The sequence below is a fragment of the Plodia interpunctella genome, chromosome 29 (genome assembly GCF_027563975.2).
Source record: "Plodia interpunctella isolate USDA-ARS_2022_Savannah chromosome 29, ilPloInte3.2, whole genome shotgun sequence".
Classification (NCBI taxonomy): domain Eukaryota; kingdom Metazoa; phylum Arthropoda; class Insecta; order Lepidoptera; family Pyralidae; genus Plodia; species Plodia interpunctella.
Window position 1 is genome coordinate 1,405,390 of NC_071322.1, and position 18,667 is coordinate 1,424,056.

Below are 18,667 nucleotides of genomic sequence, written 5' to 3' on the forward strand. Positions count from 1 at the left end.
GCCGAAAGAAACTCATTCAAACAGTGTTGGTCCCTATTATGCCAGAAGGGCTTACCATTTTTTAAATATAAATTTATGTATAATTTTTTATCAGTAATATAACAATGTAAGTACACAATAAAGTACATGGTCAAAAGGTATACTGAAACATATTATGATTGTGATCAAGTGCTGATGAACTTTTAATAAAAGATCGAGTTGCCAGAAGGGCTTACCTTATATACTATATTATATACTTATAGAGATAGCGGCACATCCCGGCCTAAACTTCGTCAGGAATCACACATAAAAATTGGCCGATGGTTTTTGAGTTTATCGCGTACCTACAGACCACGGACTATAGACAGACGCGACAGGGGGATTAATTTTCATAATTGTAAGGAAGAGGAAACTATTTATGTACTGTGTACTTAGTGGGTGAGACTTTTTCTTTTTCTTTTTGCCCCACAGTTTTTGATCCCCAAACTAATTATAATTATTATAGTTGAGTCTTCGCCTCGTCCTCAAATGGTCCTGACTCATTCGGGGCTGTGACGCCGCGAAGTACTTAGTGATCGATCAAAATAAAACAACAAAATAAAAAATAACCTCTAATATATTTTCGTTACAAACATTCGTAAGTATAAAAGAATTTCCAAAAACACTCGATATCATCAATCAAAAAATTAAATAAATTATAAACGAACAAAAAATGGGTAAGTACTTCTTAATACTAAGATTTAAACCCCCTCCACACGACACAATCTGATTGCCCAATTTGATTGCCGATTGAATTGGGTATAATCTGATCGTTCGTCCACACGTACACAACTACATATATCGCCAATTTCAGTATTTGACCGAGCAATCCCAAAGAAAGGAAGGGGTTTAAAAAAAAAACAACGCCTTAAACCCCTTCCACACGTCCCAATTTTACGCCCAATTTGATTAGATCGACAATCAAATTGAGTCGTGTGGAAGGAAATATGTAATTCAAGGTCGGCATCGCCCGATTTGGGATTGCTCAGTCAAATACTGAAATTGGCGATATAGTTACACAACTACACACGTGTGGACGGGGGATCAGATTGTACCCAATTGAATCGGCAATCAAATTGGGCAATCAGATTGTATCGTGTGGCAGGGGTTTTGATTAGATTGCTTGAAGTTTGTTTCTGTAAAAATTGACTTATGAATTACGATTGCTCGTATGCGTATTTTTTAAAGGAAACAATGCTATTTTGCAGACATTTTGGGCGTAACTAATTCTAAGTATAATAAATGTATGCCACCAGTATCGCCGAACTCTGACGGATGCCGACGCGAATGTACATTGCGTACTTTGTATGAGTGATTTTACATACCGAAATGAAAAATCTGGAATGAACGCCGAAAAGTCTGGTCCGCGATAGTATGGAGCCGGCATAACAATTTACAATCTAACGAGCTAACTGTACGTCTTGATCATGCGCGTGCGCATCCTCTTGATATTGCTCCTGTTCCTGTTCTAATTCCTCTTCTTCATTGAATTCTATGTCGTCCACTTCGGCTTCCTGTAAATTTTCCTTGCATGAATTACCTATAGTTTTTTAAAAACATATTTTTGTATTTTTTTTATGAGAGAATATGAGATTTAGTATATTGCACTAATGGGCAAAATGCAATTGCAATTACAAACACAATTACATAATTAGATTAGACGCAAAATCAAAATCAAATCATTTATTCAGAATTTAGGCCTTCACAGGCACTTTTTCACGTCATATTCTAAATTAAATGATGTTTACCAAAGCTACAAACTGTCTATTCTCCAACTTGTCCAGTCAAATACTTTTTTCTAATCACAGTAATGTATTGTGATATCATGGATTCCGTCATGGTCCTAGGTTCGATTCCTGTTATGGGAATCATCGCATGCAACGGAGCGCAACGGAGCAATGGAGCATTGCTCTAAATATTACCAAACTGTAGGTCTACCATCAACTTTTACTGAACGATTCCATAAATTTAGGAACCTAAAATGAATCGCATTCATACAAAAAATTATGTCGATAGTACGAATTTGCGATACAGATCAGTTTAGGTCTTAAGTGGATCGCTTTTATAGATTTATTCTATTTATTTATATTTATTTATTTATTTATTTACGCACATCAACAACATAAACACAAGACAATCACATCGAGACGACGGTAAGATATATAAAAAGACAGGTATTACGCGCACACACCTTTTTTTATTTCCCAGACGTTTTGTACCTTGTTACAAAGGTCCGTGGTCATTGGGCGACCTTTAATATTTTTTAAATTAAATATCCAAATGAAATTTAAAAGTAGTTATAGTAAAATTCAAATTCAAATCATTTATTCAGAAATTAGACCTTCACAGGCACTTTTTCTCGTAAATTTTTATATTTATAGTTATTTCTCACAAGCTACAAACTACAGGCATTTCGGAACGACCACTGCTGAGAAGAAATGCCGAAAGAAACTCATTTCAACAGTGTTGGTCCCTATGATGCCAGATCGGCTTACCATTATTGTTTCTTACAATGTTTTTTTTTTCTAATAATATATAAAAGTACGTAATGTACATAGTCAAAAGGTATATCAAAACAGGTTATGATTGTGATCCGAGTGCTGATTATAATATATTATTATAGTACCTGGTATTGCTGGTACTCAGATATGAGGTCGGCCATGTTGCTGGCGGCTTCTGTGAACTCCATCTCGTCCATGCCTTCGCCTGTGTACCAGTGGAGGAACGCCTGAAAATCACTACATATTAAAAACAAAGTCGCCCGCCGCGTTTGTCTGTTTTTGACCTTGCTCGCAACGGATTTTAATGAAGTTTGGGCCGCAATTTATTAACGAGTTTATACATACTTTGTTTCTTTCTTTCTCTCTCTCTCTCTTTTTATCTCTCTCCCTTTCTATATTTCTCTCTTTCTCTTTTTCTTTCTCTCTTTCTATATTCTCTGTCCACAGTGGTGGAAGGTCTCAAAGGTAAAGTTTAGTAGCTCACCCGTCTCCTGTACATAGCTGTGAACTGTTCAGAAATTCGCTTGAAGATCTCCTGGATGGCGGTGGAGTTGCCGATGAATGTGGCAGACATCTTGAGACCTCGTGGCGGCACGTCACACACTGACACTTTGAGGTTGTTAGGAATCCATTCTACGAAGTAGCTGGAACATACGGTAAGTTTTAGTTATTAACAGTCATCATATCGAGTCAGATTTTATTCAAGCCGCTAAAAGGCTTCTGACATGACTTTTACGACTACTTACCGCCATCTAGTGGCAGGCAGTCGCATACACACTAGTGAACTGAACTGTCCACCAGTGTGCAGGTTTCCTCGGAAGCAAATGGTGATCGATGAAAAATAATATATATATGAGTCAGAAGCGGCGGTGGTCCAGTGATATGACGGGCTTCCTGTAAACCGAAAGGTCCCAGGTTTGAATCGAACTCGTGTCACATAAGTTTGCCAATATATACAGGGTTACTGGTATCTAAAGCATAACCTTCCAATGGTGCATAAGGTACATAGAGACTAACATATTTTGTTCTACGACATTTTTTTAAAGTTTTAATGTCGTTTCTATAAAACGCTTAATTCTATGTTCGATTACGCATGTTAAATGTGTTATGGCTACTTGTCACGAGACAGATGGTGTAAGGTCTTTAGGCGACTGACTAAACACCTGCAGCAGACACCATAGTTTCTGCCATAATCAGGAGGATTATTACCTGGAGTTCTTGCTCTGTATGGACAGTATTTGCTGATCTACCTCCCTCATGGACATGTGTCCCCGGAACATGGTGGCGACCGTCAGATAGCGGCCGTGCCTGGGGTCGGATGCCGTCATCATGTTGCCCGGATTGAACATCTGGTAACATGAAAACAATATAAATGAAATTAAACAAAAATAAATAAAAGCTTTTATTTAAATGCTCCAAAAAGAAGAAAAATAAAATTTTCCTTTAAAATGTTAATTATCAACTTATAACCTCATTATACACAATTTATATGACCATAAAACACTTGACTTGTCGTGTATTGTCATCGAAACTAAACGTGTATACAAAATTTCAGCTCAATCGGTTGAAGATCTGCTTCAAAATTGAGTAGCAAGATTCCACTCGAACAAACAAACAAACAAACAAACAAACAAACATACATACATACATACATACATATTCTGATATGCATCTGTGATACATACATTGCATAAAATCTTTTAATATAAAACTAGCTTCACCCCGGGCTTTGAATTTCGGGATAAAAAGTACCTTATGTGTCATTCCAGGTTTTACCAAATTTCGGGTTCTACATTTGTACCATATTTGATAACCATCGATCGAGTAGATTTTCGTGAAAGAGTTTTATGAGAATGTTTGTGAGGATGTCCTCACAAACTGACGCATTTATAATGAATAGGATTCTACACTTTTTTTATTGTCAGAAAATTGTCGGTTGAATAGCAACCTCGGTGGCGCAGTGGTAAAGTTCTTGCCACTGAACCGAGAGGTCCCGGGTTCGATCCCCGGTCGGGTCATGATGGAAAATGATCTTTTTCTGATTGGCACAGGTCTTGGATGTTTATCTATATATGTATTTGTTATAAAATATAGTATCGTTGAGTTAGTATCCCATAACACAAGCCTCGAACTTACTTTGGGGCTAGTTCAATCTGTGTGATTTGTCCTAATATATTTATTTATTTTTATTTATTTAATGAAACACTGAGCAGAAATATGCGTGTTTTCCAATTTCCCTAACTACGCTCTGCTACCATGTTAGATAATAATCGGTGGAATGAAACACTGGGCTGAGATTACACAAGATTCTCCTTATACAAAAAGTAAAGTTGACATTTTTACTTTCTAATTTGAGAGCGATACAAAAACGTAGACCTACATAACAAGTTGTCATTTTTTACTTTTTTTTAATTATTTTTTTTTCCAACATTTATCCCACCGGGCAGATAGAAGCGAGGTTTGCGGAAGTCGAAGGAGATTAGCACAATCATAAAAGCTATACTCACTTGACTCATGAGTTCAGCAACTGTTTGCGGTCTGTAGTTGAACGAATTCTTAGCTGTTAATGGAGCGAACCCTGTGAATATCAACAAATCATAAATTGTGTGGGGTGCCTTCCTCCGCGGAATTTAGGTCTAATTTTAGTATTTTTATTGTTAGATGTCTTAAAATTATTTTTCGTTTATTTCTTATGACATATGGTAATATCATACAACCTCTTATCATAATAATAAACAAAATGAAATAAAATCTGGCGTCACATCGAAGAAAGTAAGTTAACCAAATAAAATTACAAGCTTATTTGTTAGACAAATAAAAAAAAAACTAATTTTCAATTTCATTTCGCTACAACATTTGAACGGCTGAGAACAGATTTTCATGAAACATGGCTAATAACACTCAGGATTAAATTATCTATGACACAAAAGAAACTAAACGAAAATTGGTTCATTAGTTTGGGAGCTACGATGTCACAGACAGATACACAGACAGACACGTTAAACTTATAACACGCCCTCTCTTTCGGGGGTTAAAATGCTTATTATAGGTATCTAGGTACTAAATTAAAATTTGATTAGCTTCAAATTATGATTTTCAAGTTTCTTTGCTAAATAATTGTTTTGTGATTGCAAAGTCAATTGTGTTTGTGGGCATGTCCATCGTGGCCAAAGCGCTGGATCCGAGCCTTCCTTGGACTGTTCCGGAGTCCCACTGACCTGGCATGAAGAAGTGCAGTCTCGGGAAGGGCACCATGTTGACGGCCAGCTTGCGGAGGTCCGCGTTCAGCTGCCCCGGGAACCGCAGGCACGTCGTCACCCCGGACATCGTCAGCTGAGGATGTTAAAGACGTTAAATGAAAAATACGGACGATAAATGTCACTCGGAAATTAGTCCACGGTATACATAGCTTTATAGTTTGTGTGATAGCACTGTCTTTCATTTTACACCGCCTCCAATCTACTCTAATCTATCTACTTTACAATAGTTACTATAATTAGACTACTCTGTCTTGTTGCTCTTCTTGCTAAGAAAATCTTGCCAATAAATATATAAATAAATACATTTTATATGGAAACATCACACAGATTGAGCTAGCCCCAAAGTAAGCTCGAAGCTTGTGTTATGGGATACTAACTCAACGATACTATATTATATAACATACCTATGTACATATACAGGGTTACTGGTATCTAACGCTTAACCTTCCAAAGGCGCATAAGGTACATAGAGACTTAACATCTTCTACGACTTTTCTCTAATCGTAATAAATACATTTTTTTTAGTTTTAATGTCGTTTCTATAAAACGTTACCTCTATGTTCGATTCCGCTACATAACGCTACTGTACTGTCTCGTGTTGTTCGGCTATTACATACAGTTAACATGTGTAGAATCGCAAATTAGATTGTATTTTTTTATATGAAAAAAAAAAACTACGAATCACGAAAAGTCGTAGAATAAAAGATATAATACCTACCCAATTAGTCTTTAGGACCTTGTGTGAGGCTTGGACCGTTAAAGAAGATCTCAGAAGGCGTATTGAAATAGGCGTATGCTCTCTATTAGCTGGATCGAGAAAGTGACCAATGACAGAGTCTTACAGCGAATTGGCCAAGAACGCACACTCATGCCCACTGTAAAACGTCGTAAAGTCTCGTATTTGGGTCATGTTCTTAGGCATCAACAATACAACCTCCTACAACTAACAATGATGGGTAAAGTCGCTGGGATGAGAAAGGTTGGAGGAAGGAAAAGATCTTGGCTGTGGAACATCCGAGAATGGACCGGGATAGCGAGCGCAGCTGAGCTGTTCCGCTGAGCTAAGGACAAGAACGACCATGCTAATCGCTGACCTTCACTAGTTGGAGAGGCATCCATAAAAGAAGAAGTTTTTAGGAGGTTTTGCGTTTGATAACAGTAACAGTGTATAGATAAACATCCAAGACCCAGGTCAATCTGAAAAATATCATTTTTCATGTGTAGCTGACCGGGGATCGAACCCGGGACCTGCATAGTAGCAGTCCGGCATGATGACCATTAGGCCACGGATCCGCCAATAATATAACAACATCACTAAAACAAACTACTCACAGAGATGAGATGGTTCAAGTTGCTGTAGCTGGGGTTGTTAAGCCTCAAGGTCCTGAAGCATATGTTGTACAGCGCTTCGTTGTCGATGCAGAATGTCATATCCGTGTTCTCCACCAGCTGGTGCACGGACAGCGTCGCGTTGTATGGCTCCAGGACTACTTCGCTCACCTGCGGATCATTTACCGTATTTTAAACTAGTTCGGGAGCGAATTTCCGGATAAAAAGTTCCCTATGTGTTACTCCAGGTTATATACTACCCGTGTACCGAATTTCATAACAATTCGTCCAGTAGATTTTGCATGAAAGAGTAAAAAAAATAATATTATTTTTATGAGAGTTCCGTCAAAACGAGACTTGGTCCCGCTATCTTAATGCTCACCACAGATACAGTACTTATACAGATACACAGAAAGTGCTAAATAAATAGACTGATGTCTGACCTTGGGAGAGGGCACAACGCTAAAAGTATTCATAATCCTGTCAGGGTACTCCTCCCTGATCTTAGCGAGGAGAAGCGTCCCCATGCCGGAGCCAGTGCCTCCGCCCAGGGAGTGGGTTAGCTGGAAACCTAAAAGCATGATAATTATTGACCGAGCGAGTGAAGCGAACTAGGTCTAAAAATCAACTTGGGGCAAAAATACATTTTTTATACCTACGTATGTATGTTTGTAACGCGATAACTTTCGAACCGTTGGTCTGATTTTGATGAAATTTAAAAGGTATGTAGGATACTGTCAATAGATTTTTTAAATTCGTCGAGCATCAAAATCGGTTAGGTCGTTTTTGAAATATTCACAATTTTGTAAAATCTCATCGAAATTTATTGTGCTCTCGAGGTCTAAGTTCGTGGAGAACAACTAGTACCTACTTATTATAAATGGAATGAAATTTTGCGAGGACGTATGTTTTTATAGTTATACAAAAATATATTAGGGAAATTTGTAACAAAAACCTTGGAGGCAGTCGCAGTTCTCCGCCTCTTTCCTGATGACGTCCAGGACCGCGTCGACCAGCTCTGCGCCCTCCGTGTAATGACCTTTCGCCCAATTGTTCCCTGAAATGTATACATTATTTATTAGGGAATAGGTATCTGTAAAAAATCCCAAATTACGAGACAAACTGAATGAATGTGAAGGTCTCAGGTTTAAATATTTTGACAAAATTTAAACACTCTTCGATATTGGACATGTATATATATTCTATATTCATAGGAACACAAAGTATTCAAAGTCTGAGCTCTTGTTCATATTTCCTGTTTTTTATTTATATTAAGAACTTTATTGCACTAAATTTAAAAAGAAATGTACAAAAGGCATTCTCTACCTGTCAACCATTAGAGCAAACACTTTAAGACTTGGCTGTATGGGCTAGTACCCTTTGCCTCCTCAATAAAACGAGGGAATAAACAAAAAAAAAATAGAGCAAACAGAGAGGTGGTGTCATAAAGTGCAACTAAACAAGGGAAAAAAATTAAAAGAAAATTTACTCTTTTTTTAAAATAAGATAAAAATATAAAAAAAACAACATATACATATTATTATATATAATAAATACATCGATAAATATAAGTACATATGTTTGCGTCTCCACTTCGCACGGTCGTCGGCATCCCTAGTTGTCAGACCATAAAATATGTATGACCATAAAATATGACCATGAAATTTGTAGGTTGGTACTTGTTAAATCCATGGTTATCACTTACCAGCGCCACTCTGTCCAAAGACGAAGTTGTCAGGCCTGAACAGCTGTCCATACGGCCCCGAGCGCACGGAGTCCATGGTCCCAGGCTCAAGGTCCACCAACACCGCGCGTGGCACGTACTTTCCTGATAAACAGATAAATAAATTAAAGACAGAAATAGTTTTTGTTCGGTAAAAAAGTTACAGTTTCTACATTTATTTACAAACTAGGGGTCTATGCCGAAAAGGATCCCAGCTCAGCTTTGTGCCACGACTGGAAACCACAGCACTGATTAAATGGACAATACTCAACCACTTAGCAGATTAATTGTGTCGCTGGTCCGATGGACACAATCACAGACACGGACACAACACAGAACCGCAGACAAATATCTGTGATCACAAGAACAAATATTTATATTATAGATTAATCATGGATAACAATTGTTGTTTTAGTCAAGATCAAGCTTAATTCTCTTCTCATAGTCGTATTTTTTAAGGCTGAGGGTCGTCAGTAGAACCTTGCAATTCTTTCCAAATTGATAGAAAAAAAAAAGAAACGATTTAATCATAATACAGCTTTTATTGTTATGATAACACAAGCTGTTGGTCCCGGCTTCGCTCACGTAAAAACATAACAATACACTGAAACCTTCCTCAGTAACCACCACAACTGCATGACGACCTCGGTGGCGCAGTGGTAAAGTGCTTGCCTCTGAACCGAGAGGTCCCGGGTTCGATCCCCGGTCGGGTCATGATGGAAAATGATCTTTTTCTGATTGGCCCGGGTCTTGGATGTTTATCTATATATGTATTTGTTATGAAATATAGTATCGTTGAGTTAGTATCCCATAACACAAGTCTCGAACTTACTTTGGGGCTAGCTCAATTTGTGTGATTTGTCCTTATATATTTATATTGTTTAAAAACCGTGCAGTCGTTTTGTGTGAATGACATTATTTATTTAATAAAATTGAACTTAAAGCCACAGATCGCTTACCGCCTGAAGCCTCATTGTAGTAAACGTTCAGCCTCTCTGCTTGCAGATCGCTTTCGCCGCGGTAGATGCCGAATGGGTCGATACCGTGCTCGTCCGATATGATCTCCCAGAACTGAAAGATATTGTTTAAACATTTTTAGGTTGGGCTTTTATTGTTTGGCTCCTATTTCTGCCGCCAAACAGAGCAGTCCTCTTCAACCGGAACACAACAATGCAAGCGCACTGTTGTGTTCCGGTTGAAGGGCGAGAGAGGCGGTGTGATCACAGGGTACTGTGGCAAAAGATCCTAGGACACAACGTAAGCATCACGATGCTTACGTGATAATAACAGAGCGATCCTAAACCGTTCAATTTTTACCTTTTGAAAACGATATGAAATATCAGAAATTGTAATGATAAGTTGAATACAAATTCAAAGGTATACTGGTATCTAACACATAACATATTCTATTATGGTTGAGCTACGCGATGGCTGTCCCATGCGTCAACTGGTGAACGGGTGCTGCCAGAGGGAACTGGTCATCTCGTTTCTCATATATGTAATTTTTTATGTAAGTTAATTGTGTTTCACATCGATATATATATATATATATATTATAATCAGCACTCGGATCACAATCATAACCTGTTTTGATATACCTATTGACTATGTACATTATGTACTTTTATATATTATTAGAAAAAAAACATTGTAATCAACAATAATGGTAAGCCGATCTGGCATGATGGGACACTGTTCAAATGAGTTTCTTTCGGCATTTCTTCTCAGCAGTGGTCGTTCCGAAATGCCAGTAGTTTGTAGCTTGTGAGAAATAACTATAAATATAAAAATTGACAAGAAAAAGTGCCTGTGAAAGTCTAATTTCGGAATAAATTATTTGAATTTGAATTTGAATTTAACCTTCCAAAGGCGCATAAGGTACATAGAGACTAACATCTTTTGTTCTACGACTTTTGTCTTAACGTAATAAATACAAAAATTTTCCTTTTTTTAGTTTTAATGCAGTTTCTATAAAACGTTGACTCTATGTTCGATTCCATTACATATACTGTGTACTGTCTCGTGTTGCTTGGCTATTACACAGAGTTAAGATGTGTAGAATAGCAAGTTAGATGGAATTATTCCCGTGGGATTTCCGAAAAACCTGTATTCTATTACTGGTGGCGCTTAATGCTAATAAAATAAACTTTGCAATAAAAACATGGCGCTGCGTATGTTTAAAATTGGCTATGGTTGTCATATTCCAACTATATCCTAATAGAAAAAAAAATGTTCCCAAGGAAATACTACGCGGGCGAAGCCGCGGATAAACAGCTAGTCTTCTATTCTTCTAACAACTTCGAGCTTGTGTTTTGCAATAAATGAAACTGAAACCGAAAAAGGTGTTGTTATGCCCGGCTCCACATTAACGTCGAACACTACTTTGCCAAACTTTAGTATACACATTGCTGGTTTTTCATTGCGGTACATGAAAGCACTCATACAAACTAGGCAGTGTTCACGCATTCGCGTCGTCATCGGCGCATATAGCAATAGCCGTCACCAAATTGTATTATGAGTTATATAGGTAGGTATGTTCTATATCACATCCGAGACTGAAGGTTAATCGGAAATAGTCGATAAATTTCGTTAATGAACTATTATGAAATATTTTACTCATCATATCGAGTGTGTTATTGCTAACACTGGTGTCAGATTTTATTCGAGTCGCCTAAAGGCATCTGACATGACTTTTACGACTACTTACGGCCAGCTAGTGGCAGGTAGTCGCATACACACTAAGGAACTAAACTGACCACCAGTGTGCAGGTTTCCTCGCGACGTTTTCCTTCACCGGAAGCAAGTGGTGGGCTATGAAAACTACTATGAATCAGATGGTATACAAACTCATATGGCACGAGTAGGATACGAACCTGAGACCTTTCGATCCATAGGCGGGCGTCTTAACCAATACACAACACCGCTTCTACTTCTTAATATTTTACTATTACTATATAATATATAATTATAACGACCTCGACGACGACTGGAGGTCGTGGGTTCAAAATAGGAAAAATATCTTGAGAATTTTGAGATAAAATATAGCCTATAACAATCTGGGATAATGTACCTTTTTAATGGTGAAAGAATTTTAGAAATCGGTTCGGTAGTTTCGATGATTACGGTAGCCTCAAACAGACAAACTCACAAATGCTTACCTCTTTATAATCGTAGACGACCTCGGTGGCGCAGTGGTAAAGTTCTTGCCACTGAATCGAGAGGTCCCGGGTTCGATCCCCAGTCGGGTCATGATGGAAAATGATCTTTTTCTGATTGACCCGGGTCTTGGATGTTTATCTATATATGTACTTGTTATAAAATATAGTATCGTTGAGTTAGTATCCCATAACACAAGTCTCGAACTTACTTTGGGGCTAGCTCAATCTGTGTGATTTGTCCTAGTATATTTATTTATATTTATTTATTTATTTATTATATGGTACGGTAGTTGTTTAGTTGAGTTCATCATAATCATCAGCCATTTATCCCCACAGCTGGGGCACAGACCTTCCTTATGGATGGATAAGGAGTGTGGGCCATGACCCATCACGTTGACTCATAGCTGAATGACGGGTTTTAACGACTGCAAATACAACCACGACCAACGGCTTAACAAGCATTCCGAAGCACGGAGGAGCTCAAGATAATTTTGGTCACCCATCCAATGACCGACCATTGTGAGAGTGTCTTAACCGCGACTATCACAGGCCGAGCGCGCTGATCACTACAACATTGAACTCCTGAATGAGCTAATTGCGTTAGTATCCTCAAGAATGTTGGAGTGAATACAATCGCTTGTTTTGTGACCTACCTTAACGCCGCGGCTCCGCACTATTGCGGAGAAGTTCGCCGAACATCGATCAATGTGATTTTATTTCATTGTTATTTAAATACAATGGTACATGCTTATCCTATTATAGTATTTATAAAAGGGAGAAAAGAAAAATCTTATAACAATATCACATTAAAAAGAAACACAAAGTCGACTCACGTTCGTCATTCTCGCATAACCGCAAACAATATACATTGCTGGTTTAAAACCAGTGGTTTTTCACCGCGGTAAATATACCTACTCAAACTTGTCATCAAGATCTGAATATAGCAAAAACTTGTGTGGCCTGTAGTTCCCGCCCTGGAATAGCACCACTCCAATCCTCCCGTGAATTTTTTGACCTTGACAGTTCCAAACGAGGTTAATTACTCTTGACCTACATTTTGTTAATTGACGTCCTTGGAGAAAAAGCCGCGGTGAAGTTTGTTTTTATTTTATTTTATTACGGAATAACAAACAGTTAGGTACAAAATAAAGTTTTAATTAAAATATAAATTAAATATGTATGTATGTGTACATAATTACGTAACCCACAATATTATTCACAGCTTACATAATTAATTTAATTCTTAATAAACAAAAAGTTGCCACTGTGTGATTAAAATATATTATTTAATGTATGTTGCGCCGCTTCTTCTTCACGTGCGCTTCGAAGTCGGCAGTCGACTTAGTTTATGTAATTTTTTTTTTACGAGTAACTAAATTGAATAAAGAAGTTTGAATCGAACTGAATCGACCTAGGCATCATGGCAACACAGTCCCGAATGCAAGGGAAAGTCTTTCTATCCTATATATGAATCGAAATCTTAAGTTTTTTTTCTCTGTAAATGAAATATAAATTTCTTTCAGAAAATAAAGTTCTTTAACCTCAAATACATACTAACACTAGAAATATGAAAGTCTGTCTGTCTATCCGTCTGTTTGTTCCGCTTTCACGGCTAAACCGCTGAACCGATTTAGATGAAATTTGGTATGGACATAGTTAAAGAATATCTTTCAAACATAGGCTACTTTTTATACAAAAATCAACCCCTATATGATTATAATGGTGGGGTAAAGTTTGTATGAAAATCATGTTTTTTCCACTTACGCGGATAAATTCATGCGGGTGAAGCCGCGTGCAAAGCTAGTACATACTTAAACAAAATAAAAACTAACTAACAAAAATTAAAACAGACCAAATAATCACGATGTATGAGTTGAGTAATGATTCATCATTGCTTATCCTTCTCGTTGTTAGGGTCCGATTTATCGTCTCTCCCTCAACGGGAATGCCTTTGTCGTCTATCACACCCTACCTTGGATCCGATCTGATTGCCACACTGTCCAGCTTGCACATGCACTATTTCAGGCATATTTCCAAAGTACCAGTTACAGCTACAGATTAATATACCTATAAACTGCACCAATCACTAGCTAACACTAAACCTCGCAACATTATGAAGTTTATCATGCGTTATCGCGATTTCTATGGAAGTGATAAGCGTTTGATAGTAGTTCATTATACCTTCAGATACTAGGAAAACCTAACCTAAGGTGGTGCATATTCGTGCAACGTGATTCAGTAGTCTTCAGTCATTTGTTACTTATTCAAACGACAGAAGAGAGCTGAACATGAATCTAACCTAACTTAATCGTAACTAATATTATAAATGCGAAAGTAAGTTTGTTTGTTAGGTACCTCTTCACGCTTTATTTGCTCTGTTCTCGTGGGAAATCGACGTGGACGAAAACGCGGACAAAAGCTATGTAATATACATATAAGCTATGTATAATGTGTATCTATGTAATGTAATCAATGAAACACATAGGGAATTTCGAATTACCAAACCTCTATTTTATTGACATAGGTACCTATGTCCCCTTTAAAAAGTATTTGGGCCAGATACTCGCGTAATCGATGTTTACTTTATCGATTTTCTCCAAATTTTGTCATGGTTAAAAGCAAATTTAGAAACTAAAACGTTCGATCGATCGTTGCCTTCGCTCCCGTACTATTACGACGGTGACAATCACATAAATGCCGAAACACCTTCATAAAAAAATTGAGACAATCGTTCCGTAGCAAGAATAGAACTAAAATCTTGATAATTGACTGGCAATCGCCTTTCACAGAGAGTTGATGACAGAAACGGCCGGCCGGTAGCCCCGGTCTTCATGGCGTCACAGCCGCGAATAAAGCCGGGTGAGAGAGATATTTAGTTACGTCACGAGGAAAAATTTTCAATGACGCAGATCCAAATAAATATATTTGTCATAATTTTACAAGGATTTAGTTTCCTGTGATTTTACGATAGTTGCATTATGATACATACTATCGCCGCATTTAAACAGACGCCGCGCCGACGCGAATGCGGAAATATTGCGTAGTTTGTGTGAGAGCTTTTATTTACCGCAATGAAAATCCAGCAATGTATGCCGAATCATCCAAAGTTCGGCAAACTGTATTGGGTACACTACTAAGTGCTCCAAAATGAAAAACTGTTGTATTGACTGATAACGTTGTAATTATCTAATCTAGTGTGATATGTTACAGATATGTTAAATACCTACCTAAGTATGTATATTTACGATGGTACGGTGCGACACTTGACCGAAATATTTTTTATAGACACCTAATCATGTTATCGTAAATAATGTTTGCTTAAAATAACTAAATTAACTCGAAAAATATTACTTGTAATATGGAGGTGATGCTCAAATTTATAATTAGCGACCCGTCTCGACTTCCACTCGGGTATTGGAAGTATTATATCATCTGTGACTCTGGTAAACCTTACTCAGGAATCGCACCATCTGTTGGTGAGAACCATACGAAAATCCGTACGGAAGTGTTTAAGTTCGTTCATACGGACCAGGGACGAAAGGGAAACCAACTTCTTTTTTTTTTCTGATCATTATATTTTTTGTGATTAATGTGTTTACCCATGGTAGTTAGTATACTTACTAATTTTTAGGATCAATAAATACTACCTGGTGAATATGTGAACTCCAAAATGATTCGGAATGGCGTAGTTATTTTTCTCTCTAAAAATTCGATTGGCATCAAAAATATCTTAGTAAGAACATTATATAAATATCTGCATAAGTGTACCGTGCTTTTTCTCTAAATGGTAAGGACGGTGTGGTGTGACCATGGAATGAGTAGGTCGGTTGAAGTACCTATTGGGTGTGACACACATTGACACATATAGGTAACTATATACAAGGATTTACATTTGCCTCTTTCTTAGAAACCAATGCCTATGCCAATTTATTTAAAGAAAAAATAAAGTCAAATCTTTGACATTAGTCAGCTGTTCGCGACCGACGCTGTCATTGTCATTCATTTTGGATGGATTCGTTTGTTTACCGTAGGTAGGTACCTACCTACCTAGTTTATTTTTATAAACTGTATTCTATCTACCGCTTTTTATACAACAATAGATAGTTTATAAATTCGAAATTACAACAATTAATTCAACACAATGCAGTACATTAATGTGTCGTGAAAATTCAGGAGATTAACAAGAATGGAGACTTCAATTTATTTGCTTAAAATAACATAAATTGACTGCCCGATGGACTCAAAATGAAGATGCTGAAGCCGTTTTTAACGCTAAATATATGTTTAGCGGCGCTACTTGGAGATTACATTGTGTTTAATTCTAGTTATTCAAAATCACAGATATTTCGCGCCTTTACCGACAGCGCTGTCCACGCTACGTTAGGATGCCTATCTTCAATATTATTTTTAAGCCAAGAACTTAGTTTCAACAACACTACTTGCCTATTTAATATATGCTTCTGTACGATGCTGTCTTCGTTAATCGATATCGATCACATTTTTGCCACTAGGTCAATATATTGGAAGGTAATCTATAAAAACGTAATTATTATTATAAAGAGGTAAACGTTTGTGCCTTTAGGAGTTTGTGTTGTGTTGTGGTATGTTTGAGGCGGGTAATCTAAGAAACTACTGAACTGATTTCAAAAATTCTTTCACCATTAGAAAGGTACATTATCCAAGATTGCTATACGGTATATTTTTACCGCAAAATTCCCACGGGAGCAAAGCCCCGGGTAACAACTATTTTTCTATAAAACCTGTATTAATTCATACAATCAATATTTTGATAAGAAATCTTTATTTACTAGTAAAGAATTAACAATGATAGACACAAAAAGTGCACTGAAGCCTTGTCAAAAATTTAGAAAAAAAAAATTATGCTTCTTGTATAACCAATTAACATTGTAACAATAATAATATGTAGTAGGTACAATACAATACTTAATTACTTTTAACTTATCCTAGCAATCTTACCATTAACTCCAAACCTAAATAACCAGGGTCCTCTTAGAAAAATGTACCTACATTTAAGTAAGACAACCAGCCCCATGTCTGATGTCAGTCCTTTTTGGGACTGGCCACTGTCAGCACTATGGTAATGCTGATGTTGCCTAATCTTACCCGTGAAAGTTGTTTTTCTTCGCCTCTTACAGAATCTTGTAGATTTATGGAATGGACCTATTCTAGGTTGGGAGCCACAGATACTAAATCGTGTAGACCTTATTTCAAAAAATTTAAGATACTAACTTTGCCATCTATATACATATACGACATCTGCATGTTTACTCATCAAAATCTAAGCTCTTTTATGAAAGTAAAGGACACACATAAAATTAACACCAGACATAAAGACAGACTTTATTTGCCTATAGCTAGAATAAGGATGCTAAAAACTAGTCCGCACTATATGGCAATCAGAATATATAATAAATTACCGGCATTTATTAAAAACGAAAATAATTTAAAAAAGTTCTCAAATGCCTTAAAATCCTTTCTGCTATCAAAAAATTATTACTCAGTAAAGGAATACCTTGACATGTAATGGAATTGTAATTGTTATTTAAAGTATTTAATATGTATTCATAAATAATCTAAGTGTCTAATATATGTATTTGAATATGAATTAATTAAATCATTTTTTTTTTTATAAATTTTTATCTATTAATCAATTATTTTAACATTGTTTTATATAAAATATACTACTGTAATGACTACATTTGCAATACTCGCTGAGTTGCTATGATAAGAACAAAATTGTACATAACACCTGTATTGTAATTATGACTCATAGTTGGCAAATAAATGTTTGAATCTTGAATCTTGAATCTGATATAATCACAATGTTTTATTGTTTGCAAAGTATTAGTGGCCTGCTTATATACCTGCGATAGAGTCAAATGGTAATGAAAATATTGTCTCTTGTTCTCATTTCGAAATCATCTGTGCATTCCGCTGTCACAGAGGCCAAGCTAAATTTCTGTGCCAAATTTCGTCAAAATTGGCCCAGTACTTTATAATTGAGTTTATTCATTACAAACAGAAATACAAATCTTTTCTGTTTATTGTATTATTATAGTATTGATATGACCTATTTTATTGTTACAGGATATTACTAACAACAGAACTAGGGGAATACTTCACTGCACCACATTTTTATTCACGATCACATCTTTACTCCTAATATATAGCTATATTTACAAGAAAATCAACATATATATGTTGACATGGATGATAATCCTAGCTTACACAAGCCATCACGTACGGGATGCCAACCGAAGAGGTTTGTGGATGTATCCATACGGACACACACCACCTCTTAGCAAATACGTATATATATTTTTAGTAGCTTCTTTACCAAATATATTTTCAGTGATAAATGTGTATATAAAACCAGAGTTATATAAACATACAATGATTAATACTAATATGATTGTATAAAAGACTTATAGGAAAAAGAATATTTTTTATGTTTTAATAATTGTTTATAACAAAACAAATAATATATTATACAAGTTTTTGTATGTTTTTTTATCTTTACATTCTTACAAAACTTACCTTTTTCTTTTGTTACATTCGAAATGAATATAACAATATAAATAAATAAATATATTAGGACAAATCACACAGATTGAGCTAGCCCCAAAGTAAGTTCTAGACTTGTGCCATGGGATTCTA

At 36.5% G+C, this 18,667-nt stretch overlaps 2 protein-coding genes across 2 annotated transcripts; one reads left to right on the plus strand and one right to left on the minus strand.

The window, feature by feature from the left end:
- Positions 1–577: 577 nt before the first annotated feature.
- LOC128682270 (tubulin beta chain-like) lies at positions 578–14,110 on the minus strand. The gene is made up of 12 exons (XM_053766895.1): positions 13,962–14,110; positions 9,791–9,902; positions 8,814–8,936; positions 8,064–8,165; positions 7,552–7,679; positions 7,112–7,279; positions 5,738–5,852; positions 5,027–5,097; positions 3,729–3,868; positions 3,004–3,163; positions 2,645–2,746; positions 578–1,532 (listed from the first exon to the last, which is right to left on the minus strand). Exons 1-12 carry the CDS (start codon positions 14,016–14,018, stop codon positions 1,419–1,421), a joined length of 1,392 nt encoding a protein of 463 aa, XP_053622870.1. The 5' UTR covers positions 14,019–14,110; the 3' UTR covers positions 578–1,418.
- A 1,916-nt stretch (positions 14,111–16,026) lies between these two features.
- On the plus strand, positions 16,027–18,516 carry LOC128682274 (uncharacterized protein). The gene is made up of 2 exons (XM_053766901.1): positions 16,027–16,516; positions 18,098–18,516. The coding sequence occupies exons 1-2, from the start codon at positions 16,235–16,237 to the stop codon at positions 18,428–18,430; spliced, it is 615 nt and encodes a 204-aa protein (XP_053622876.1). The 5' UTR covers positions 16,027–16,234; the 3' UTR covers positions 18,431–18,516.
- Positions 18,517–18,667: the final 151 nt, after the last annotated feature.